The 25114-nt window shown below is 41.5% G+C and overlaps 2 protein-coding genes across 2 annotated transcripts in view; both read left to right on the plus strand.

The window, feature by feature from the left end:
- The window catches only part of LOC114493998 (T-cell surface glycoprotein CD1a-like), a 338703-nt gene that overhangs the window by 232795 nt on the left and 80794 nt on the right, over positions 1–25114 (plus strand). The window contains 1 exon segment of the mRNA XM_036023047.1: positions 14991–15254. Within this exon segment, the coding sequence (XP_035878940.1) occupies positions 14991–15254 (264 nt within the window).
- Positions 3462–6708, plus strand: LOC114495310 (T-cell surface glycoprotein CD1a-like). The gene is made up of 6 exons (XM_028510542.2): positions 3462–3606; positions 4082–4345; positions 4792–5070; positions 5286–5564; positions 5897–5990; positions 6161–6708. Exons 1-6 carry the CDS (start codon positions 3546–3548, stop codon positions 6234–6236), a joined length of 1053 nt encoding a protein of 350 aa, XP_028366343.2. The 5' UTR covers positions 3462–3545; the 3' UTR covers positions 6237–6708.

Below are 25114 nucleotides of genomic sequence, written 5' to 3' on the forward strand. Positions count from 1 at the left end.
CCCTGAGTACCAGTGTTCTGAACTGTGCATCTGATGGGTTGGCTATCTCTTCATTGCTTAATTCTATTTTTGGAACTTTGAGCTGTTCTTTCATTTGGGCATATTTTTTTTTTTTGTATCTGCATTCCTATTACGTTGTAAGTGTTGGAGCCTTAAGTATTTGCCAGGGTGGGGAAACTCACTTGGTTGGGTTGTGGCACTGTATATGGGAGAGGGACAGAGAGGGAACAATGCTGTTTGCTCAGCTCTTAGCTGACTTTCAGTCACTTCCCCCACTACCCACAAGAAAATTGGGCCCTTCTGGTGCTGATTCCTGGGTCGGTAGGTTTGTGTACATTCTAGGACCCTGTGGGGCTCTCCAATGAACTCTCCTGTGAGGCTGGGAGTTTCTCCCACTGCTGCAATGCCCACAGGTCGTTTTAGTCAGAGGTTTTGAAACTCTATTTCCTGGTGCTGGAACCTTGGGTTGCACAGTCTGTTTTGCTCCCCAGTTGTTCCTCCCAGTTCATCCCTGCACAAATTTCAGACTGTCTGGTTCACCAGCCACCACCTCGCCTGCCAGGTCCTCCAGCTGCACGCCTTGCCACATGTCCTCTCCATCCCATCCCCACCCCTCCTACAAGTCTGAATGAATGTTTCTTTGTTAACTTCTTAGTTACTGGACTTCCATGCAGTTTGATTTTATGGCAGTTCTGGTTATTTTTTTGTTTTGTATTTGTAGTCTTTTTGGTTGTGTGAGGAGGCAGTGTATCTACCTAAGCCTCCATCTTGGCCAGAAGTCATTCTCTAATCTTACTATATACCAAATAAATCCATCAATTCTATCTTGGTTTTCAGGAGAAAGAGTGCTAAATTAATAGACAAAACCAAATCAAAAGCATTTTTAGGCCTGTTATATCTAGCTGGTAAACATTGCAGCCATTGGCTAGATTTTCAGGATTTGTGGCCCACAGATGGTAGTGGCACTGTGTGTTTTAGACATGATATCTTTATGGAGATTTAGATGTATTCATAATTGTATCAGGTTCAATGACAAACTCAACTGCTTAGAACACCTAAAAGTGGATAAATTAGTGGCTACGAGAGATATTTTCTCAGCATTTGTAGAAAATTGTAGATTATGTTATTACTCTATGGGACAAAATATAACAACAGATGAAATATTACCTGGATTTAGAGGCAAATGTGAGTTTAGACAATATATTCCACTCAAGCCCAGGAAATATAGTATAAAAATTTTTGCTATGATTTTTCAAAAGTTTTACAAAGGAAATCTTAAAATATATACCAGTGAAAAGCCCGAAAGTCCTTACTTGATTAGTAATTAACCAGCAGATATAATCCAGAGAGTTTCAGAACACGTTTACTCATGAGGATATAATATTACAGCAGATAACTGGTTAACCGATATAAATCTTACCTCTGACCTGAAAACAAGCGATTTTCATATGTAGGTACTGTTTGTAAGAATAAATCCCAACTACCCCCTGAATTTTTGTCTTCTAAAATCAGGCCCGAAAAATCCAACTTATTTGCTTTTGGTGCAGATTGTACACTTGTATCTCATATATCCCAAAGGGGAAAAACATAATTTTAATTTCAAGTATGCATTTTAATGATGCTGTAAATTTAGACTCACAAAACCCTGACATAGTAGAATATTACAACCAGCCCTGGCTGGTGTGGCTCAGTGGATTGAGTGCCGGACAGTGAACCAAAGGGTCACCAGTTCAATTCCCAGTTAGAGTGTATGTCTAGGTTGCAGGCCAAGTTCCCAGTAGGGGGCGTGCAAAAGACAACAATACATTGATGTTTCTCTCCCTCTCTTTATCTCTCCCTTCCTGTCTCTAAAAATAAAAATAAACAGAAAACATTTTTAAAAATAGATATTACAACCAAACTAAGTCAGTAGTTGACACTGTGGACCAGATGATACGTACATATAATGTGGCCAGTAACACCAGATAATGGCCTATAGTTACAGTCCACATATTTTGAATATTGTAGAAATAAATGCTCAGACTATTCATATGCTGAACAGCAATGTGAAAATAAGGCATCAAATATTTATTAGAAATCTGATAACACAGTCAGTGTCAGAACAAATAAAAAGGTGTACCGGAATATCTGGAGCTGTGCATAAGCCTTTACACCTTAAACTTCATCTACTTCAAACATAAATTGAAGGAAATTCTAATGACAGCACAGATATAGCTCCCTTGACAAGCAGGAAAAACAAGATGTGTTAGGTGCTATACATCCAAAATGAGTCGCTCATCAAAATTTTTTGCTAGTGTTGTGAAAAGTATTTATGACGTGAGCATAACAATGTTTTTTTGTGATGAGTGTTACAAACATTTTGCAAAGTCAACTATTGAAGATTCTGATTAATGTTAAAGACATTTTTGGTTGTTTTTTGTAGCAATATCAATGTTTCTGTTATTTAAAAAGAAAAACTTTTATTCTTTCTGTATTTATATTTGCTTACTAATTTCTAAATTATAACTGAAAATTAAAAACCACATTTTATGTAAATATAATAAATGCAAATTTGCAGCTTAAAATTTTTTTTTCACATTCAGCACATACTACTAATGAATGTATATCTTGGATAAAAGCAACCTACCACTCCAGTCCATAGTCTGAGTGGGCAACACTTAAGAGTTGCCACTTTACAAAATACTGTATCAAGAAGGCATGTTTTTCTCTAGAGTCTGTATTTATAATAAAACCCAGCACACCAAGATTTATAGTTCTTGGTTTTGTGTTTCCTTCTTAAGTAGAATAGAAGCTCCTTGAACAAAGTGAGTGCATTGTAGACCCGTATATTCTTGAGTGTTGCCAGATGAGTGTATCCAGGCAGGCACTAAGTGCCTCTCAAGTAAATGAATATACATCAAGGCAAGTCGAATAGAGATTTTTCTTAGTGTGTTTCATGGTTTCTGTGGTCTCTGTGATGGTTACTGGTTCTTCCCTAAGAATAATGGAGTAGTAGTTTACACTGTTACACAGGCAGTCACAGAAGATTCTGAACATCAGTAAAGCAACCAATGAGATGTCAGAGATATGAATGAGGCGGGGTGTCTCAGAGACAAAACAAGAGAATATTTGGAGGATATTTAAATTTGGCAAGAGAAGGACAGAGTGACAGAAAAGAGCAGGGGCATAAGAACATTAGATGGGAACTGGAAAGCCATTTAGTTTATGCATTTATTGTATGAATGAGAAGACTTTTCAACACCACATAAGACTTATTCCACAGAGGCTGAATTAGAGAAAGAAGAACAGAATGAAGGCTGGTACCAAGGGGAAGAGGCTGAAAGCCCAAGAAGAGAGTCAGAACTCAAGGAGAAATGAGAGGCTGAATTGGTGACTAGGGTTTAGGGAAGGAGCATTTTTTTTTTTTTACTGGGGCAGGGGTGCTGGTCCTGGTTTGTCTGTTGTTAGAAGAAGGAAGTCAGACAGAAGTGTTGTGGGGTAGGTTTCTTTAACACAGGAATCAAAGATAAACTTTTCTGAGAGAAAGAAGTAACACCTGTGCAGTAATGCTGTTTTTGCAAATTTCATTGCTAGCAGTTCTCCTCAGAGGTGGTGACAGTGAAGATGGTAAGAACTCTGGCAACTGTGTAGCTGGGAGCCAAAGGGTGTGTGTGTGTGTGTGTGTGTGTGTGTGTGTTCCTCTGTGTGGTGTCCTCAGAACACACCTGAAGAGTGAGAATGTCAGCATAGGTCCATTCGGAGTGTCCCTTCAGTATCCCTTTAGGATCCTGTGCTTTCTGAAGGTTGTGCAAGGTGGGGGAAAGTAGGTTTACAGTTGTAAGCATATGAAACAAAGTTTATTTTTGTGTTATTATTTATTCATTATTGTATTGTTTTTCCTAAGAAAAACTGTAAATCTACTTTTTCCCCAACCCTTCTATAAAGCATGGGGCCCTGGGCAGGTGAATGTCTGCTGAGGTAACTATGGTTTCCCTGATCTCCAGATTCTGAGAGTTCCCTCTCTGACACCTGTCTTTCTTCCTTCTCCTTCCTTCCTAATGCCTTGTTTTCCCTCCTCCTGTCTTTTTTTTTTTCCCAATAGCCTTCCAGGACCAAATCTTCAGAATCATAGAGACTTTATCCTTACACAACCGCTCCTGGACCCACAGTTGGGGCTCTGCTTGGTTGGGTGAGCTGCAGATTAAGAGATGGAAGAGCAACTCTGGTGGTTTTGTTTCCCTGCGGCCTTGGTCCAATGGCAACTTCAGCAACAAGGAGATGAAACAAATAGAAGTGTTATTGCAAACGTTGCACTATGAATTTCTGCATTTACTTCATAAACATGCCAGTGAATGGATGCTTGAATGTAAGTTCAATTCCCAAAATGAGCAGGTGCATTGTTGAGTGGGGTATGTTGGTCTCAATGAGGTTTTTATTCCAATTTTTTTCCACACTCCATATCCTTAGCAATCTCTGTCTGCACATTCATTGTAACCTAATTCATTTCATTCAGCCTAGTCATTAAAAACACAACATTCTCACACTAAGTTCTTCCTTCTTCTCTTGCTCTAACACATTTATGCCATTCTCTTTCAACAATTTATTACCTTCCATTTCCAAAGGAAAAAAACTCACTCATTCTTTTCACCTTCAAGTACCACCAATTATGTTTTTTCTGAACTTCTGAGTAAACCAAACTTTGTTCCATTGCCTCAAATCCCCCAAACTTCTCTCTTCTACTTCCTTTTTTGCTTCCACTTATTTCATCTTTTTTAACTCCCTTTCCTCTAATTTATAATCCCTCTTCTCTAGATCCCTTTGAGGTACAAAAAACATTAGGCTGTGAGCTGCACTCTGGGGAAGTCAAGCTACCCTTCTGGCAACTGGCTTATCGAGGATCAGACCTCCTAAGCTTCCAGAACAACACATGGGTGCCATCTCCAGAGGGTGGAACTAGAGCTCAGCAGATGTGCAGACTACTCAATCAGCGCCCTGTCGTCAACAAAATCATAGAATGGAGGACTACTAAAACCTGCCCACGTTACCTTTTGGGTCTCCTTCATTCAGGGAAGGCAGATCTCCAGAGACAAGGTCAGTCCCATATCCTTCCTCCAAGAATTTTCTATTCTAAAATTGTACCTTTTTACCCTCCCTTCAGATTTAGGATAATGAGTCAAGAGGGAGAGGGATAATGTGTGATGAATTCCCAGGGTGGGACACATGTGTCTGTCTAAACTGATGTGAAGACATGAACCTCCAAATCTGTGTTAAAGTGCTTATCTGAACACCTTTCCTGTCTTCTGCAGTAAAACCAGAGGCCTGGCTGTCCACTGGCCCCAATCCTGGTCCTAACCATCTGTTGCTGGTTTGTCATGTCTCTGGCTTCTACCCAAAGCCAATTTCGGTTATGTGGATGCGAGGTGAACAGGCACAACAGGGCTCTCAACTAAGTGATATCCTGCCCAATGCTGATGGGACATGGTATCTTCAGGTCTTCTTGGATGTGGAAGCCACTGAGACATCTGGTCTGTCTTGCCGGGTGACACACAGCAGTCTAGAAGGCCAGGACATCATCCTCTACTTGGGTAAGAAAACACTGGGGTCCACACTGGGAAGAAGAGTAGATGGTCCACAACCAGAGCAAAAGAGCCAGATAAAAAAAATGGAACTTATGGACTCCAATCCCAAAGGAATGAAAATAATTCAATAAACGAAAGAGCTGAAAATAAGAGAGCTGCAGATGTAGAACGATGTTGAGGGTTAGATAAAAGATTCATCTCTGAAGAGGGATGAGAAAAGAACAGGAAGAAAGGAGATTAGCGAGGTGAACATTCAGATTTAAACAAGCAGATGAGGGAAATGTAGTAAACAAGGGGTGGACTTGAAATGACACCCTTGTGTGCACCCAAACCCACAGACCGTCCTAACTCCAAGGCCTTGATCATCTTGGCAGTGATGCTACCCCTGCTGCTGCTTCTGACAGGTCTTGCATTTTGGCTTAAAAAGCGCTGGTGAGTTTTCTGTATCCATCTTTCCTTTTCTTTTATCCCCTCCTTACTTGTTGTCCTGTACTTGTTTTCCTCTCTCTCCCCTTAATTCTTCTTTCCTCAGTCCCTTTGCTTTTACTCTTCAGTTCTCTCCACCTCATGCACAGTAACGTTCATCTCTGTTCTTTTTATAGGACACATTGTGAACCTCCTCCCACTCTTCTTCCTTTGGAGAGATTCCAGCAGCCCAGGGACTCAAAACCTACTTAAAACTCAGCATGGTGCTGATGTCCTTTCAACTCTCTTTTGTACAATTTTGTTGTGGTTTACCTATGTTTACTTAATGGTCTCTTATTAATGTACACTAGTTGTCAGTTTGCAGGATTTGCTTTCTGACCTGGTTGTGAGATTTTAAAACTCATGTTTTAAGTCTGGATAAAATGAGATCCTAGTAACCTCTCTATACTGGAAAATTAATGAACCTCAGGCTCATTTAGAATGTCACTTCTTTTGGGGTGTGTTCCCTGATGCACAAGTGCAGGCAGTGTCTGAACTCCCATCACACTCTGCAGCATACTTTGCCGACTTTCTACTTTCTATCCTTTGCTGCAGCTATGCAGGTCCCTTTTCCCCTTCTAATTTTTAAGTTTCCTGAGAGCAAAGTCTATATCTTCTTAAAGTTTGTATCATTTATGAAGTGTATTAACTGTGTGTAGTATGCTTTCAATAAAGCCTGTGTTAAGTTTACAGCAAATACATAGTCTTATTTTTTATCTTCCTGACATGTGTTGTAGTTGAGACATTTTATGTTTTTTTGTTAAAACTCTTCACACTTCAGTAGTTCCTCAGTGGCTTCTCTGAATCCCTGAGGAGAAACACAATGTGGCCTCCAAACATTCTTACAACTGTGGAAACCTATTTGTGTGCAATTGTTGTTCCAAGTATTTTAAACGAAAACAGAAAGGTAGGATACAGTCCTCGCTATTTAGTGTGGTTCGGGGACAAACAGCAGAGTCACCTCCTTGGAGCTTGTTAGAAATGTATATTCTTGGACCTCACCTCAGACTTACTGAATCATGACTGCACTTTAGCAAAATCAGCAAGGGACTCATTAGGTACATTCACATTTGAGAGGCACTGACAAAGGTACAGTCTGAGAGGCAGCAGTGCAAGCACGTCACAGAAGCAAAAAGCAGATGGTCGAGAAAAGAGAACAGAGTGTTGACAGTCAGGACTGAAGTGAGACCAAAGCAAGGAGTGTGCACACAGTACACTCTTACTAGTTATGGCTGTTGTGTTGAAGACACAGTGAACACTAAGTTACTAAACACTGCTCCATTGCTCCTCGGGAGAATACACAGTTCCTGTGAATCTCTGGTCAGATCATTTTTGTCAGCTAATGAATACTCAGCTCTGTTTTATGTGTGTTCCTGTTTAAAGATACCTTCTTTAATGTCTACATAACTTCAAATAATTCATTTATCATATATAGTATTTTAAAAAATATTTTATTTACCTATTTTGTGGTGGGGGAAGAGAGGGAGAGGAACTCTGATGTGAGAGAAACACCAATCAGTAGTCTCTTGTATGAGTTCCAACCAGGACTGAACCTGCAACCCAGGTATGTGCCCTGACAGGGAATTGAACTGGCGACCTTTAGCTGTGTGGGATGACGCCCAACCAACTGAACCATACTTACCAGAGCTATATGTAGTATTTTTTAAACAATAAAACAACAGCCAAGAGTGTTTTTAATATCTTCCTGAACCTGGGTAATGCAGTTACAAGTACCTTTGACTTTTAGCCACACAGCTGTGCTATTATGCTTTTTTAAAGAAAAAAGAAGAAGTCATTATGTTAGGCAGGATAGAGAGTAGACCAAGGCAGGGAGGAGGGGGCAGACATGTCTCACCCACTGACCCAGTAGCCCTGAGCCCAAAGTCCCCAAAGATTTGGGTTCCTATCACTAGAGGGGGAATGTTGTGCTGGACTGAGTGACCAGAGGGGAAATAAAGGCAGGGCCCTCACCATCACAATCTAACAAACACTTAGTACAGGAGGCTAAAAGTAAAAGCCCACAGTCCTGAGCCTGGTCTGAAAAGGCTGCCAGGAGTCCCAAACAACAAGTGAAACTACAACAGTGTAGGAGGTGGGGAGCCCTGGAAAGTCTGTGTGTGACGTCTCCACTGGCTGGGAAAAGGAAAACCTTGAGGCTGTATATTCATCCCAAGGCCTGCAAGGTAGAAAGGGAGGGGTCCATAGCGCCCAAAGGAAAACACCCATGAAACAACTTTGGTTCACTGCCTGCCTCCCGCCATGTCTGCGAAATGAACAAATAGAGTCTGGAGCAAGATGAGGATGCAGATAACAGACCCCCACCGATGCCTATGTTGGGGAGTCACATCTCTCCAGGGGATACCAGCACCACCTTTATCTGCTACTCAAAATGTAACTCCTTCACCCCCACACCATCAGCTATGTAAGTCCTCAGAACAAAGGACTCACTCTCTTCTCTTGGCCTCCTGACTCTCTTGCCACATGGAGGACCCCTGGTCAGGCAGCCTCTGGCTTGGGGGGACCCAGGCCACCTCTTTTGCCACTAGGCCTGTACTTTTGCACCCTTGCTTTGCTTTCCTATTAGAACTTTGTATTAATAGACTTTGCTTGCATGCTGCTGGTAGGCCCGCTGGCCTCTAAACCTTTTTTTAAAAATTTTTTATTGCTATTCAAGTACAGTTGTCTCCATTTACCCCCGAGCATGCTCCCTGCCCCACTCATCCCCACCTGTCACCTTCGATCCTACCTGCTTTGGCTTCTCCATGTTCCCTTTATACATGTTCCTTGACAACCCTCCCCCACCCCATGGCCTGTAATTCTTCACTGTGTCTACAAGAAGAACCAAGTTCCCGGGAGTGTCTCTCATAACAATTTTATAGTAAATTCACAAATCTAGCTCCTTCTTTATCCTAGCTTCATTAGAGCATTATAAATGTTATTTTAGAACGTTGTGAGCTGCTACACATATAGGTCAGCAAATTCCTCTTCTTTTTATTTTCATTTTTTGAAATAGATTTTATTGATTATGCTATTATACGTGTCCCACATCCACCCTTTTATTCCCCTCCACCCTGCACACCCTCTCACACCCACATTCCCCCCCTTTAGTCCATGTTCATGGCTCATATATATAAGCTCCTTGACTTCTCCATTTCTTATAGTATTCTTAACCTCCCCCTGTCTATTTTCTGCCTACCATTTATGTTACTTATTCTCTGTACCTTTCCCCCCTCTCTCCCATGCCCACTTCTCTGCTGATAGCCCTCCATGTGATCTCCATTTCTGTGATTCTCTTCCTGTTCTAGTTGTTTGTGGGTTTTTTAAGTTCTTTTGTTAATAGCTGTGAGTTTGTTGTCATTTTAGTGTTGTTTTTTTTATCTTCTTTTTCTTAGATGAGTCCCTTTAACATTTCATATAATGGCTTGGTGATAATCAACTTTTTCAACTTGACCTAATCTGGGAAGCACTTTATCTGCCCTCCCATTCTAAATGTAAGCTTTGCTGGAGAGAGCAATCTTGCCTTTCATGACTTGGAATACTTCTTTCCAGCCCCTTCTTTCCTGCAAGGTCTCTTTTGAGAAATCAGCTGACAGTCTGATGGGAACTCCTTTGTAGGTCACTGTCCCCTTATCTCTTGCTGCTTCTAGGATTCTCTCTCTCATTTTTACCTTGGCTAATGTAATTATGATGTGCCTTGGTGTGTTCCTCCTTGCGTCCAATTTCTTTGGTACCCCTGAACTTCCAGGACTTCCTGGAAGTCTATTTCCTTTGCCAGAATGGGGAAGTTCTCTTTTATTATTTCTTCAAATAACTTTTCCTCTTGTTGCTCTTCCCTTTCCCCTTCTGGTTCCCCTATAACTCACATGTTGGAATGTTTCAAGATGTCCTAGAGGTTCCTAAGCCTCTCCTCAGTTTTTTGAATTCTTCTTTCTTCATTCTTTTCTGTTTGGTTGTTTCTTTCTTCCTTTTGGTCCACTCCATTGATTTGAGTCCCAGTTTCCTTCCCATCACTATTGGTTCCCTGTACATTTTCCTTTACTTCACTTAGCATAGCCTTCATTTTTTCATCTAATTTGTGACCAAATTCAACCAATACTGTGAGCATCCTGATCACCAGTGCTTTGTATTGTACATCTGATAGGTTGGCTATCTCTTCCTCACTTAGTTGTATTTGCTCTGGAGCTTTGATCTGTTCTTTCATTTGCGATATTTTTTTTTTTTTTTTTTTTTTTGCTTTTTAGTGCCTGTCACGTAGTGAGGGGAGAAGCCTTAGGTGTTCACTAGGGCAGGGTAACCCAGTAACCCAGTGGCTGGGATGTGATGCAGTATGTGGGGGAGGGTCAGAGAAGGAACAATGGTGCTTGCTCCACTCTCTATCGGATTTCAGCCTCTTTTGCCACTTCCCCCATGCAAACTGGGCCCTTCTGGTGTTGATTTCCGGGTGGGTGGGCTAGTGTACGCTATAGGACCCTGTGGGTCTCTGCAACAAACTCTTCTATGAGGCTGGGAGTCTCTCTCAGCACCTCAACTGTCACAGGTGTTTCCAATTAGTGTTTTGAGGCCCTGGGGCCCTGGGTGGCATGCTCTGTCTCGCTCCCCAGTTTCACCTGGTTTATCTGCCTGCGAATGTGGGACCGCCCAATCCACCAGCCTCCTTGCACACTGCATCCTTCCACAATGTGCCTCCTCGCTGGGTCTGCCTGCTGCCGCTTGTGTGGCAGGGGTACACCAGCCACCACTTTTCTTTGCCAAGTCCCCTCTCTGGCCAGCCACCTGAATCTACCTCTCCTACCAGTCTAGAAAAGTGTCTATTTTAACTCCTTGGTTATCAGTCATCCATACACTTCAATTTTCTGTCAGTACTGGTTGTTTTTTGTTTTTAAATTTTTGTTGTTTTTATTTTGGTTGCGCAAGGAGGCACAGTGTGTCTACCTACATCTCCATCTTGGCCAGAAGTCTTTAAATCTTTTTCCTCTCCATGCAACCTACACTGTAATTTTTTTTTACTGTGACCTCCACAGGTTTAAAATATAAGTAATAGGAGATTTATAGCATAAGCCTTTATATAAACTTTATGAGTATTAGCATATATTTTATTCCTAAACAAAACTGCTTTTTTCTTTTTTAAAATATATATATATATTTTAAAGATTTTACTTATTTACTTTTAGAGAGGGAAGGGAGGGAGAAAGAGAGAGAGAGAGAGAGAGAGAGAGAGAGACACACACACACATCAATGTGCGGTTGCTGGGGGCTGTGGCCTGCAACCCAGGCATGTGCCCTGACTGGGAATCGAACCTGCGACACTTTGGTTCACAGTCCGAGCTCAATCCACTGAGCTACGCCAGCCAGGGTTTTTTAAATATACTTTAGTGATTATGCTATTACAGTTGTCCCATTTTCCCCCCTTCATTTCCCTCCACCCTGCACACACTCTCCCACCCACATTCCCTCCTTTAGTTCATGTTCATGTGTCATAAGTTCTTTAGCTTCTACATTTCCCATACTATTCCTGCCCTGCCCCTGTCTATTTTCTCCCTACTATCTATGCTAATTATTCTCTGTACCTTTTGCCCCTCTCTCCTCCTCCCACTCCCTTGTTGCTAACCCTCCATATGACCTCCACTTCTGTGTTTCTGTTCCTGTTCTAGTTGTTTGCTTAGTTTCTTTTGGTTTTGTTTTAGGTGTGGTTGTTAATAATTGTGAGTTTCCTGTCATTTTACTATACATGTTTTTTATCTTCTCTTTCTTAGATAAGTCCTTTTAACATTTCATATAAGGGTTGGGTGATGATGAACTACTTGACTTGACCTTATCTGAGAAGCATTTTATCTGCCCTCCCATTCTAAATGAAAGCTTTGCTGGATACAGCATTCTGGGATGTACGTCCTTACCTTTCATGACTTGGAATACTTCTTTCTAGCCCCTTCTTGCCTGTAAGGTCTCTTTTGAGAAATCAGCTGACAGTCTGATGGGAACTCTTTTGTAGGTTACTGTCTCCTTATCTCTTGATGCTTCTAGGATTCTTTCCTTCATTTTAATCTGGGCTACTGTAATTATGATGTGCCTTGGTATGTTCCTCCTTGCGTCCAATTTCATTGGTACTCTCTGAGCTTCCAGAACTTCCTGGAAGTCTATTTCCTTTCCCATTATGGGAAGTTCTTTATTATTTGTTCAAATAAGTTTTCCACTTGTTGCTCTTTCTCTTCCCCTTCTGGTACCCCTATAATTTGCATGTTGGAACATTATAGATGTCCTGGAAGTTCCTAAGCTTCTCCTCGTTTTTTGAATTCTTAGTTCTCCATTCTTTTCTGTTTGGTTGTTTCTTTCTTTCTCATGGTCCACTCTATTGTTTTGAGTTTCAGTTTCCTTCCCAACACTATTGGTTCCCTTTGCAATTTCCTTCATTTCTCTTATCATAGCCTTCATTTTTTCATCTAGTTTGTGACCAAAATCAACCAATACTATGAGCAGCCTGATCACCAGTGCTTTGAACTGTGCATCTGATAGGTTGGCTATCTCTCGCTTGCTTTAAAGTGTCAATTGAGGGACTTTCAATTGTGTTTGAAACATCCCCCCCCCCCTTTGGTCTGGTTGTGCCTATTACATAAGAGGGCAGAACCTTAGGTGTTCACCAGGTTGGGGCACCCCAGTGGTTGGGTTGTGATGTTGTATGTGGGGGCAGGGTCTAAGAGGGAACAGTGGCACTTTCTCTGCTCTCCCTCAGACCTCAGTCCCTTCCACCACATGCCCCGAGCAAATTGGGCCCCTCTGGTGCCAATTCCCGTGTGGGTGGGTTTCTGCACCCTGTGGGACTTTCCAAGGATCTCTCCTATGAGGCTTGGAGTCTCTTCCTGTGCCTCAACCCCCACAGGTGTTTTCAATCTGTGTCCCGAGGCTCTATTTCCCAGCACTGTGATCCTGGGTTGTACACAGTGCCTTGCTTCACAGTTCCCACCTCGCTGAGTCTGCTGTTTGCCACCCCTTAGCTGGAGTCTGCTGCTTGCACACTCTGGGTCCACCTGCTGTGGTCTTGCGAGCCCCAAATGCCTTACTCGCCCAGTCCCAGCGCTCTCTGCTCTCTGCGCTGCAACCCACACCAGCTACCCATCTCCGCCCCTCCTACTGGTCTGGATGAATGGGTCTATTTTAATTTCTTAGTTATCTGACCTCCGTAGAGTTCAATTTCCTGTCATTTCTGGTTGTTATTCTGTTTCTAATTTGTTGTTGTCTCTATCTTGGTTGTGGGAGGAGGCACAGTGTGTCCGCCTATGCCTCCATCTTGGCTGGAAGTCCACAAAACTGTTTAATATTCTCATTTCACCAAGTAGAAGCACAAATAATGACTTCTGATGTCTCAAAAAAACTATCCTAAAATCTGAATGACTAAAAAATAATTGGATTCCTGAACTAAATTATGCAATCATTAAAAATTACTCATTGAGCACCTGTAACAGGCATTTGGTGAGATGTTGGGGATCCAGTACAACAGCGGTAGACAGACCTAACACCCTGAGCGCACCACTCCAGTCCAGAGTCTGAGTGGGCAACACGTAAGAGTTGCCACTTTACAAAATACTGTTTCAAGAAGGCTTGCTTTTGTCTAGAGTCTGTATTTACAATAAAACCCAGCACACCAAGATTTATAGTTCTTGCTTTTATGTTTTCTTCTTAAGTAGAATAGAAGCTCCTTGAACAAAGCGAGTGCATTGCAGAAAACTGTACATTCATGAGTATTGCCAGATGAGTGTATCCAGGCAGGCACTAAGTGACTCTCAGGTAAATGAATATACATCAATGTAAGTCAAATAGAGATGTTTCTTAATGTGTTTCACGGTTTCTGTGGTCTGTGATGGTTACTGGTTCTTCCCTAAGAATAATGGAGTAGTAGTTTACACTGTTACACTGGCAGTCACAGAAGATTCTGAACATCAGTAAAGCAACCAGTGAGATGTCAGAGATATGAATGAGATGGGGTGTCTCAGAGACAGAAGAGAATATTTGGAGAATATTTAAATTTGGAAAAAGAAGGACAGAGTGACAGAAAAGAGCAGGGGCATAAGGACATCACATGGGAATTGGAAAACATTTAGTTTTAAGTATTTATTGTAGAAATGAGAAGACTTTTCAATACCACATAAGATTATTCCATAGAGGCTAAATTAGAGGAAGATGAACAGAATGAAGGCCAGTACCGAGGGAAAGAGGCTGAAAGCCCAAGAAGAGAGTCAGAACTCAAGGAGAAATGAGAGGCTGAATTGGTGACTAGGGTTTAGGGAAGGAAAATGTGTTTTTTTGGTTTTTTTTTTTTTTACTGGGGCGGGGGTGCTGGTGCTGGTTTGTCTGTTGGTAGTAGAAGGAAGTCAGACAGAAGTGTTGTGGGGTAGGTTTCTTTAACACAGGAATCAAAGACAATCTTTTCTGAGAGAAAGAAGTAACATCTGTGCAGTAATGCTATTTTGGCAAATTTCATTGCTAGCAGTTCTCCTCGGAGGTGCTGACAATGAAGATGGTAAGAACTCTGGCAACTGCCCAGCTGGGTGTAAAAGGGTGTGTGTGTGTGTGTGTGTGTGTGTTCCTCTGTGTGGTGTCCTCAGAACACACCTGGAGAGTGAGCATGTCAGTATAGTTCTATTCTGAGTATCCCTTCAGCATCACTCTAGGACCCTGTGCTTTCTGAAGGTTGTACAAGGTGGGAGAAAAGAAGGTTTACAGTTGAGAGCATATGAAACAAAGTTTATTCTTGTGTTATTATTTATTCATTATTGTATTGTTTTTCCTAAGAAAAACTGTAAATCTACTTTTTCCCCAACCCTTCTATAAAGCATGGGGCCCTGGGCAGGTGAATGTCTGCTGAGGTAACTATGGTTTCCCTGATCTCCAGATTCTGAGAGTTCCCTCTCTGGCATTTTTTTCATTCTCTTTCCTTCCCAATGACTTTTTTTTCTCCTTTTTTTTTAAAAATAGCCTTTCCGGACCAAATCCTCAGAGCCATCGGTACTTTATCCTTACACAACCACTCCTGGACCCACAGTTGGGGCTCTGGTTGGTTGGGTGAGCTGCAGATTAAGAGATGGAAGAGCAACTCTGGTGGTTTTGTTTCCCTGCGGCCTTGGTCCAATGGCAACTTCAGCAACAAGGAGATGAAAGAAATAGAAGTGTTTGTCCAAAGGTCCCACAATGAATTCCTGCATTTACTTCATAACCATGCCAGTGAATGGATGCTTGAATGTAAGTTCAATTACCCAAATGAGCTGGTGCAATGTTGGGTGGGGTATGTTTGTCTCAATGCGGTTTTTATTCCAATTTTTTTCCACACTCCATATCCTTAGCAATCTCTGTCTGTACATTCATTGTAACCTAATTCATTTCATTCAGCCTAGTCATTAAAAACACAACATTCCCACACTAAGTTCTTCCTTCTTCTCTTGCTCTAACACATTTATGCCATTCTCTTTCAACAATTTATTCCCTTCCATTTCCAAAGGAAAAAAACTCACTCATTCTTTTCACCTTCAAGTACCACCAATTATGTTTTTTCTGAACTTCTGAGTAAACCAAACTTTGTTCCATTGCCTCAAATCCCCAAAGCATCTCTCTTCTACTTCCTTTTTTGCTTCCACTTATTTCATCTTTTTTAACTCCCTTTGCTCTAATTTACAATCCCTCTTCTCTAGATCCCTTTGAGGTACAATGTATATTTGGCTGTGAGCTGCACTCTGCAGAAGTCAAGCTAGGCTTCTGGCAACTGGCTTATCAAGGATCAGACCTCCTGAGCTTCCAGAACAACACATGGGTGCCATCTCCAGAGGGTGGAGCTAGAGCTCAGCAGGTGTGCAAAATACTCAATCAGCGCACAGTCTCCAACAACAATGTACAATGGAGCATTAGTAACATCTGTCCACGTTTCCTTTTGGGTCTCCTTCATTCAGGGAAGGCAGATCTCCAGAGACAAGGTAAGTTCCATATCCTTCCTCCAAGAATTTTCTATTCTAAAATTGTACCTTTTTACCCTTCCTTCAGATTTAGGATAATGAGTCAAGAGGGAGAGGGATAATGTGTGATGAATTCCCAGGGTGGGACACATGTGTCTGTCTAAACTCATGTGAAGACATGAACCTCCAAATCTGTGTTAAGAGTGCTTATCTGAACACCTTTCCTGTCTTCTGCAGTAAAACCAGAGGCCTGGCTATCAACTCGCCCCAATCCGGGTCCTGACCATCTGTTGCTGGTTTGTCATGTCTCTGGCTTCTACCCAAAGCCAATTTCGGTTATGTGGATGCGAGGTGAACAGGCACAACAGGGCACTCAGCTAAATGATATCCTGCCCAATGCTGATGGGACATGGTATCTTCAGGTCTTCTTGGATGTGGAAGCCACTGAGACATCTGGCCTGTCTTGCCGGGTGACACACAGCAGTCTAGAAGGCCAGGACATCATCCTCTACTTGGGTAAGGAAACACCGGGGTCCACACTGGGAAGAGGAGTAGTTGGTTCACAAGCAGAGCAAGAGCCAGATATAAAAAATTTGGAATTTATGGACTCCAATCCAAAAAGAATGAAAAGAATTCAATAAATGAAAGAGTTGAAAATAAGAGAAATGCAGATGTAGGAAGATGTTGAGGGTTAGATGAAAGATTCATCTCTAAAGAGGATGAGAGAAGAACCAGGAAGGAAGGAGATTAGTGAGGTAAACATTCAGATTTAACAAGCAGATGAGGGGAATGTAGTAAACAATGGGTGGACTTGAAATGACACCCTTGTGTGCACCCAAACCCACAGACCCTCCTAACTCCAAGGCCTTGATCATCTTGGCAGTGATGCTACCCCTGCTGCTGCTTCTGACAGGTCTTGCATTTTGGCTTAAAAAGCGCTGGTGAGTTTTCTGTATCCATCTTTCCTTTTCTTTTATGCCCTTCTTACTTGTTGTCATGTATTTGTTTTCCTTTCTCTCCCCTTAATTCTTCTTTCCCCAGTCCCTTTGCTTTTACTCTTCAGTTCTCCTCTCCACCTCATGCACAGTAACGTTCATCTCTGTTCTTTTTATAGGACACACTGGAAACCTCCTCCCGCTCTTCCTTTGGAGAGATTCCAGCAGCCCAGGGACTCAAAACATACTTAAAACTCAGCATGGTGCTGATGTCCTTTCAACTCTCTTTTGTACAATTTTGTTGTGGTTTACCTATGTTTACTTAATGGTCTCTTATTAATGTACACTAGTTGTCAGTTTGCAGGATTTGCTTTCTGACCTGGTTGTGAAATTTTAAAACTCATATTTGAACTCTGGATAAAATGAGATCCTAGTAACCTCTCTATACTGGAAAATTAATGAACCTCAGGCTCATTTAGAATGTCACTTCTTTTGGGGGGTGTTCCCTGATGCACAAGTGGAAGCAGTGTCTGAACTCCCACCACACTCTGCAGCATACTTTGCCGACTTTCTACTTTCTATCCTTTGCTGCAGCTATGCAGGTCCCTTTTCCCCTTCTAATTTTTCAGTTTCCTGAGAGCAAAGTCTGTATCTTCTTAAAGTTTGTATCATTTAAAAAGTGTATTAACTGTGTGTAGTATGCTTTCAATAAAGCCTGTGTTAAGTTTACAGCAAATACCTAGTCTTTTCTTATTCTTTTTCTTCCTGATGTGTGTTGTAGTTGAGACATTTTATGCTTGTTGTTAAAAGTCTTCACACTTTACTTGTTCCTCAGTGACTCCTCTGAATCCCTGAGGGGAAACACAATTTGGCCTCCAAACATTCTTACAACTGTGGAAACCTATTTGTGTGCAATTGTTGTTCCAAGTATTTGAAACAAAAGAGAAAGACAGGATACAGTCCTCGCTATTTAGTGTGGTTCGGGGACAAATAGCAGAGTCACCTCCTTGGAGCTTGTGGAAATCCATATTCTTGGACCTCACCTCAGACTGACTGAATCATAATTGCACTTTAGCAAAATCAGCAAGGGACTCATTAGGTACATTAAAATCTGAGAAGCACTGAGAAAGGTGCAGTCTGAGAGGCAGCAGTGCAAGCATGTCACAGAAGCAAAAAGCAGATGGTCGAGAAAAGAGAACAGAGTGTTGACAGTCAGGACTGAAGGGAGACCAAAGCAAGGAGTGTGCACACAGTACATTCTCACTAGTTATGGCCGTTGTGTTGAAGACACAGCAAACTCTAAGTTACTAAACAAAAGCTCATTCATTGCTCCTCAGGAAAATACACAGTTCCTGTGAATCTCTGGTCAGAACATTTTTGTCAACTAATGAATACACAGCCCTGTTTTATGTGTGTTCCTGTTGAAAGACACCTTCTTTAATGTCTACATAACTTCAAATAATTTACTTATTATATATAGTATTTTAAAAAATATTTTTTTTACCTATTTTGTGGTGGGGGAAGACAGGGAGAGAAACATTGATGTGAGAGAAACACCAATCAGTTGTCTCTTGTACGAGTACCGACTAGGACTGAACCTGAAACCCCGGTATGTGTCCTCACAGAGAATTGAACTGGCGACCTTTAGGTGTGTGGGATGATTCCCAACCAGCTGAACCATACTTACCAGAGCTATATGTAGTATTTTTTAAATAATAAACAGCAGCCAACAGTGTTTAATATCTTCCTGAACCTGGGTAATGCAGTTACAAGGTTTTTTGATTTTTACCCACACAGCTGTGCTGTCTATTATGGATTTTTTTTTTTAAGAAAAAGGTGATTATGTTAGGTAGGATAGAGAGCAGACCAAGGCAGGGAGGAGGGGGCAGACCTGTCTCACCCACTGACCCAGTAGCCCTGAGCCCAAAGCCCCCAAAGATTTGGGTTCCTATTACTTGAGTGGGAATGTTGTGGTGGACTGAGTGACCAGAGGAGAAATAAAGGCAGGGCCCTCACCATCACAATCTAACAAACACTTAATACAGGAGGCTAAAAGCAAAAGCCCACAGTCCTGAGCCTGGTCTGAAAAGGCTGCTAGGAGTCCCAAACAAGAAGTGAAACTACGACAGTATAGGAGGCAGGGAGCCCTTGAATATCTGTTGTATTGTCTCCACTCTGTTGGGAAAAGGAGAACCTTGAGGCTATATATTCATCCCAAGGCCTGCAAGGTAGAAAGGGACCACAGCACCCAAATAAAACACCCATGAAACACCTTTGGTTAACGGCCTGCCTCCCGCCATGTCTACAGAATGAACAAGTAGAGTCTGGAGCAAGATGAGGATTCTGCTAACAGACCCCCACCCAAGCCTATGTTGGGGGAGTCACATTTCTCCAGGGGATACGAGCACCACCTTTACCTGCTAATCAAAATGTAACTCCTCTCTCCCCACCCCATCAGCTATATAAGTCCTCAGAACAAAGGATTCACTGTCTTCTCTTGGCCTCGTAACTCTCTTGCCACATGGAGGATCCCTGGCCAGTCAGTCTCTGTCATGGGGGTGCCCAAGCCACCTCTTTTGGCCACCAGGCCTGTACTTTTGCACCCTTGCTTTGCTTTCCTATTAGAACTTAGCATTAATAAACTTTGCTTGCATGCTGCTGGTAGGCTCGCTGGCTTGTAAATCTTTTTTTCTAATTTTTTATTGTTGTTCAAGTACAGTGTCTCCATTTACCTCTGACCACGCCCCCCGTCCCACTCATCCCCACCTCCCACCTTTGATCCTACCTGCTTTGGCTTTCTCCATGTGCCCTTTATACATGTTCCTTGACAACCTTCCCCCGCCCCATGGCCTGTAATTCTTTACTGTGTCTACGAGAAGAACCAAGTTCCTGGGAATGTCTCCAGAAACAATTATATGGTATTCACAAATCTAGCTCCTTCTCCATCCTAGCTTCATTAGAATATTATAAATGTTAGTTTAGAACATTGTGAGTCGCTACACATATAGGTCAGCAAATTCCTCCTTTTTATTTTCATTTTTTGAAATATATTTTATTGATTATGCTATTATAGGTGTCCCATTTCCACCCCTCAATTCCCCTCCACCCTGCACACCCTCTCCTACCCACATTCCCACCCCCCTTGGGTTAGTTCATGTCCATGGGTCATAAATATAACTTCTTTGTCTTCTCCATTTCCTATCCTATTCCTAACTTCCCTCTATTTTCTGCCTATCATTTATGCTACTTATTCTCTGTACCTTTTTCCCCTCTCTCCCACTCCCACTCCTCCACTGGTATCCCTCCATGTGATCTTCATTTCTGTGATTCTCTTCCTGTTCTAGTTGTTTGAGGGTTTTTTTTTAGGTTCTGTTGCTAATAGCTGTGAGTTTTTTGTCATTTTAGTGTTCATATTTTTTATCTTCTTTTCCTTAGATAAGTCCCTTTAACATTTCATGTAATGACTGGGTGATGATGAACTCCTTTAACTTGACCTTATCTGAGAAGCACTTTATCTGCCCTTCCATTCTAAATGGTAGCTTTGCTGGATAGAGTAATCTGGGATGTAGGTCCTTGCCTTTCATGACTTGGAATACTTCTTTCCAACGCTTTCTTGCCTGTAAGGCTTCTTTTAAGAAATCTGCGATAGTTTTATGGGACCTCCTTTGTAGGTAACTGTCTCCTTCTCTCTTGCTGCTTTTAAGATTCTCTTCTTATCTTTAATCTTCAATCACAATGTAATTATGATATGCCTTGGAGTGTTCCTCTTTGGGTCCAACTTCTTTGAAACTCTGAGCTTCCTGGACTTTACTTGGAAGTCTATTTTCTTTGCTAGATTGGGGAAGTTCTCCTTCATTATTTTTTAAAATAAGTTTTCAATTTCTTCGGCTTCCTCTTCTCCTTCTCGCACTCCTATGATTTGGATGTTGGAACATTTAAAGATACCCTTGATGTCCTAAGCCTCTCCTCATTTTTTTTGAATTCTTGTTTCTTCATTCTGTTCTGGTTGAATGTTCCTTCCCATCATTGTTGGTTCCTTGTAGATTTTTCTTTATTTCACATAATTTGACCTTCATTGCTGTCTGCGTCCTTTTTATGCTGTCGAAGTACCCTGTGAGTTCCTGGGGCATTCTGATAACCAGTGTTTTGAACTGTGCATCTGATAGGATGGCTCTCTCTTCATCACTTAGTTGTATGTTTTCTGGAACTTTGAACTGTTCTTTCATTTCAGCCGTATTTTTCTTTTTTGTCTCGGTGCACCTGTTATGTAATAAGCGGCAGGGTCGTAGGTATTCACCAGGGTGGGGTAAGCCACATAGCTGCATTGTAAAGCTGTATGTGGGGGAGGCGTCCTAGAGGCAACGATGACTCTTGGTCCACTCTCTGCCAGATTTCAGTCACTTGGCCCACTACCCATAATCAAATTGTGCCCTTCGGGTCTTATTCTCAAGTGGGTGGGCTTGTGTATGTTCCAGGACCCTGTGGGTCTCTCCAACAAACTCTCTTGTCAGGCTGGGAGTTTCTCCTGCTGCCACCTCGATCCCCACAGGGGTTTTCAGTCAGAGGCTTTGAGCCTTTATTTCCCCACACTGGAACCCTGGGTTGTGTGGTTTGTCTTGCCCCTAGTTGTTCCTCCTGGTTTATCTGCACACAAATGTGGGACAGCCCAGTCTGTAAGCCACCACCTCACCTGGTCTGCCAGCCACCGCCTTGCCCTCCCCAGTCCTCCAGCTGCTGCCTTGCCGTGAGACCTCTCTGCCTCTCCTACCAGTCTGGATGCATGTTTCTTCTTTAACTCCTTGGCTGTTGGATTTCCATACAGTTTGATTTCTGCCATTTCGGGTTGTCTTTTGTTTTTAAATTTGTTGTTGTCCTTGTTTTGGTTGTGTGAGGAGGCATAGGGTGCCTATGTATGCCTCCCTTCTTTTTTTCTCTGGATTTAATGCATTCCTTATTTATTACCACTGAACTCATGGCCAACAACACTGTAACTCATGTCTGAACAAAGCTTATCTACACACGCATTTCCTCTATAAGTCAAACTATAGTCTATTTGTGCTTAGCAACACTAGAGAGCTCCTTAGCACTATGCTTCTGGGATATTTTAATCACCAAAATTACCAATAAAGAGCACAACAATGTGAAAAATGGGGCACTAAATACACCACAAAAGCGACACTTGGTTATAGTGCAAGAACTGAAACAGTGAGGCAGAGAGTCACCTTGTTCACCCTCAGCACAAAAGGCAGGGTAAGCTGAGATATCCATGACTGGACTTCAATTACTTCAGAATACATTAATTTCAAAAATAATTCTTAAGCACTTGCTATGCAGCAGGGACATATGGAGCATAAAGTAGTGGGGGAGAGAAAGGGCATCACTGTCTTCTGAGTTGAAAATTTTGCCTTCCTCATTTGATTCCACAAGTTCACTGTTTTCATTGTTGCACCTATCTTACTTTCTTAGTACAGCAACTTATTTGGGTTGAACTCGGGGAAAGGGAATTAGTTTTCCTTTGTGTAGAGAGCTGAGAGAGGGGCGCCAGGGCAAGGAGAACATCCCTATGAACCTACTCCAGGTGGCAGCAGCTGCACATGTCAAAATTTTCATAAAATAAAGTGAGATGGGAGAGCAGAAAAAGGTAAAAATAGGGGGACCAGGAAGAGCACACTGTGGGACTGCTGCAGCCTTCCTACCTGAATTAGGCTGGTTGGTTGCTTCTCTAGATTCCCATCTACCTTGTTACCCATGCATAGCAGCCATGTGGTTTGGAGTAGGTTGACTCCACTCTCATCTTTACTTTGGACCTGATCAGCCTAAGACAAATATGAAAAGGCGCCTTTTGACAATGTGATACGCTGAAGGGTGGAATGGTAACCTATAATTTAAGCCAAATCATCATATAGATCCTGCTTATCCTAGCTCAGAGTGATGGTTCAAGGCTAGGTGTCTGCTCTAAGGTGGTTCAGTGCATATGAAGCCTGACTGTTGTGTATGATTGTAGGGAAAAGAGATGCTCCTTCTTGTCCTGGATGTTATGGTATGAGGTATAAAGCTCAAAACAATTAAAGCTACTTTTCAACACCAGAGAAGCAAGCTGAGGATGAAATTATACATGCAAGAAGGCAGAGAAATTATATACTTGCAATTTGTTAAGAGGGTAGGTCTTAAGTGTTCTCAACACAAGAAAGATTAAAACAAGTAACTGTGAGGTAATGGACATGCTCATTAACTTGATGGTCATGATCACTTCACAACACACATGAATCAAAACATTGAGTTGTAGACTATAAATATATAAATTTTCATTCATCAATTATACCTCAATAAAGCTGAAAACAACAACCAAAACAAACAAACAAACAAGCAAGCAAACTGTGTTTTAAAAAGGCAGAGACAACAGACTCACAGAAGAGTCCAAGTTAAACTATAGTTAAAGCCTGAGTGACCCTGACTTCTCAGTTATGTTAGGCCATAAATTTCCTTTATCCCCTTAGGCTAACAAGAGAATTCTTTCTTTTCTTTGTGAGACAAACATCCTCTCTGTTGTACATGAACCTCAGGGGACTTACCTAATTGTGACTCTTATTTGCAACAGTTCTCTTTACTTCTCTTCCCTTTACTCTTTAAAATTGGTTTCTTGCCCTTTTGCTTTTCCTGTCATGTCTTCATTCTGTTAAACTCTTACACTGTCTTGCTGTTTATCTGTGACATCTGTACAATCCCTTTCTTGAACTCTTTTCATGTGTTTCTAACAAACCACCTGTAAGGAATCAAACTGCTGGTTCGGCTGTTGGGTAAACGAGTAACTCTGGAAATAGTCTCTGATCTTCCTTGTTTTCTTTAGTTAAATGGAGACCAAAATGCATACTTTCAGTGTTTTCAGAGAGATGAAAAAACAATCTAGCACCAGCATATAATAAACCATAAAATGCTGCCACAATGACAGTTAAAAATTATAAAAACACAAGGCACTTACCATGGAGTTTCTCCTGCAACAGTAAGTTTGTTTCTTTTGTTAGTTCGTTCATTCATTCATTCATCCATTCCTTACATACTCAGCTCTTACTATTTGTATCATAAATATAGTCACTGAAAGTTGTTCTAAATATATGAGAAGCAGCTGTGTCTCCTGGAATTTAAAACATAATAAATGTCTTCCTCTAAGCTTGTTCCTTTTTTGATATTTAATCACCTGGAGTCAAACTTCAGAAACCTTTCAAGCCTTTCTTCCTCAGCTTTTCAGGTTACCAAGTTATTCTTTTTAAAAATTGTTTTTCCTACCATTGATGGGTTCTGCCAACCTCCACATAGGATATATATAGAGCTTTCCTATCTCCTAACACACACTCCTGTAGGTTTCCTAAACAAACACTCTGTTTCAGCCACAGTGGGCTCAAGTTTAGGGAATAGTAATTTGCACTACTGAGACTCCTCAAGAAAGGACAGACCTATCCCTGGCTGGCGTAGCTCAGTGGACTGAGCACTAGCCTGCAAACTGAAAGGTCACAGGTTCAATGCCTGTCCAGACACATGCTGGGTTGTGGGACAATGTTTCTCCCCCTCTCTCTAAAAATAAATAAACAAAATCTTTTTTAAAAAAGAAGAAAGGATAGACCTTAGTATCAAATGTGAGTCAGGTTCACAACCGAACTTAAGACCATACAAGCAGTTATGTAAACCTCCTGGAATTTCTGTTGATGAGATGAGATGGCTGTGTTGTCAGAATTAGTGGGCAGACCAGAGTGGTGGGTAAGTGAATGATGACAAAGCCGCTCCATTTCTGCAAATTTGTAAGGTATGGGCATCGTGCACCACCCCATCTGTGTCCCATCTCCTGACTATTTGACAGAAAAGTAATTTGACTCAAGAATAAAGATGAAAGATTTTAAAAAGTAAAATTGTGTTAAATAGTGAAAGTGTTTAAGTTAGTATTTGATGATTTTCTAATGTATTAACTAGATTTTAACTTTTTAATGGCGTGCAAAAAGATATTTTTCAAAGAAATTCAGCCAATGGGACCAGATGGCTACAGTCAGCTGTGTAAAGAAGAGGTTTAACAGGTCATTGCATCATCACATTTATAAATATTTATGTTAATGTCTTATAATCATTTATTTAAATTCTTTAATCATTCATTATTTTCATTGTTTCTGAGGATCTTTTCAAAAATCCTTTTCTTATCCACATGTAAGAGGAAGTTTAACTGGTCAAGTCCACG

Source organism: Phyllostomus discolor, chromosome 4, assembly GCF_004126475.2.
Source record: "Phyllostomus discolor isolate MPI-MPIP mPhyDis1 chromosome 4, mPhyDis1.pri.v3, whole genome shotgun sequence".
Taxonomy (NCBI): domain Eukaryota; kingdom Metazoa; phylum Chordata; class Mammalia; order Chiroptera; family Phyllostomidae; genus Phyllostomus; species Phyllostomus discolor.

Coding starts and splice junctions, on each gene's coding strand:
- LOC114495310 (XM_028510542.2), top strand. CDS start 3,546: ATGCTGTTTTTGCAAATTTCATTGCTAGCAGTTCTCCTCAGAGGTGGT. Junction 3,607..4,081: donor AGGTGGTGACAGTGAAGATG/GTAAGAACTCTG, acceptor TTTTCCCAATAG/CCTTCCAGGACCAAATCTTC. Junction 4,346..4,791: donor CAGTGAATGGATGCTTGAAT/GTAAGTTCAATT, acceptor CCTCTTCTCTAG/ATCCCTTTGAGGTACAAAAA.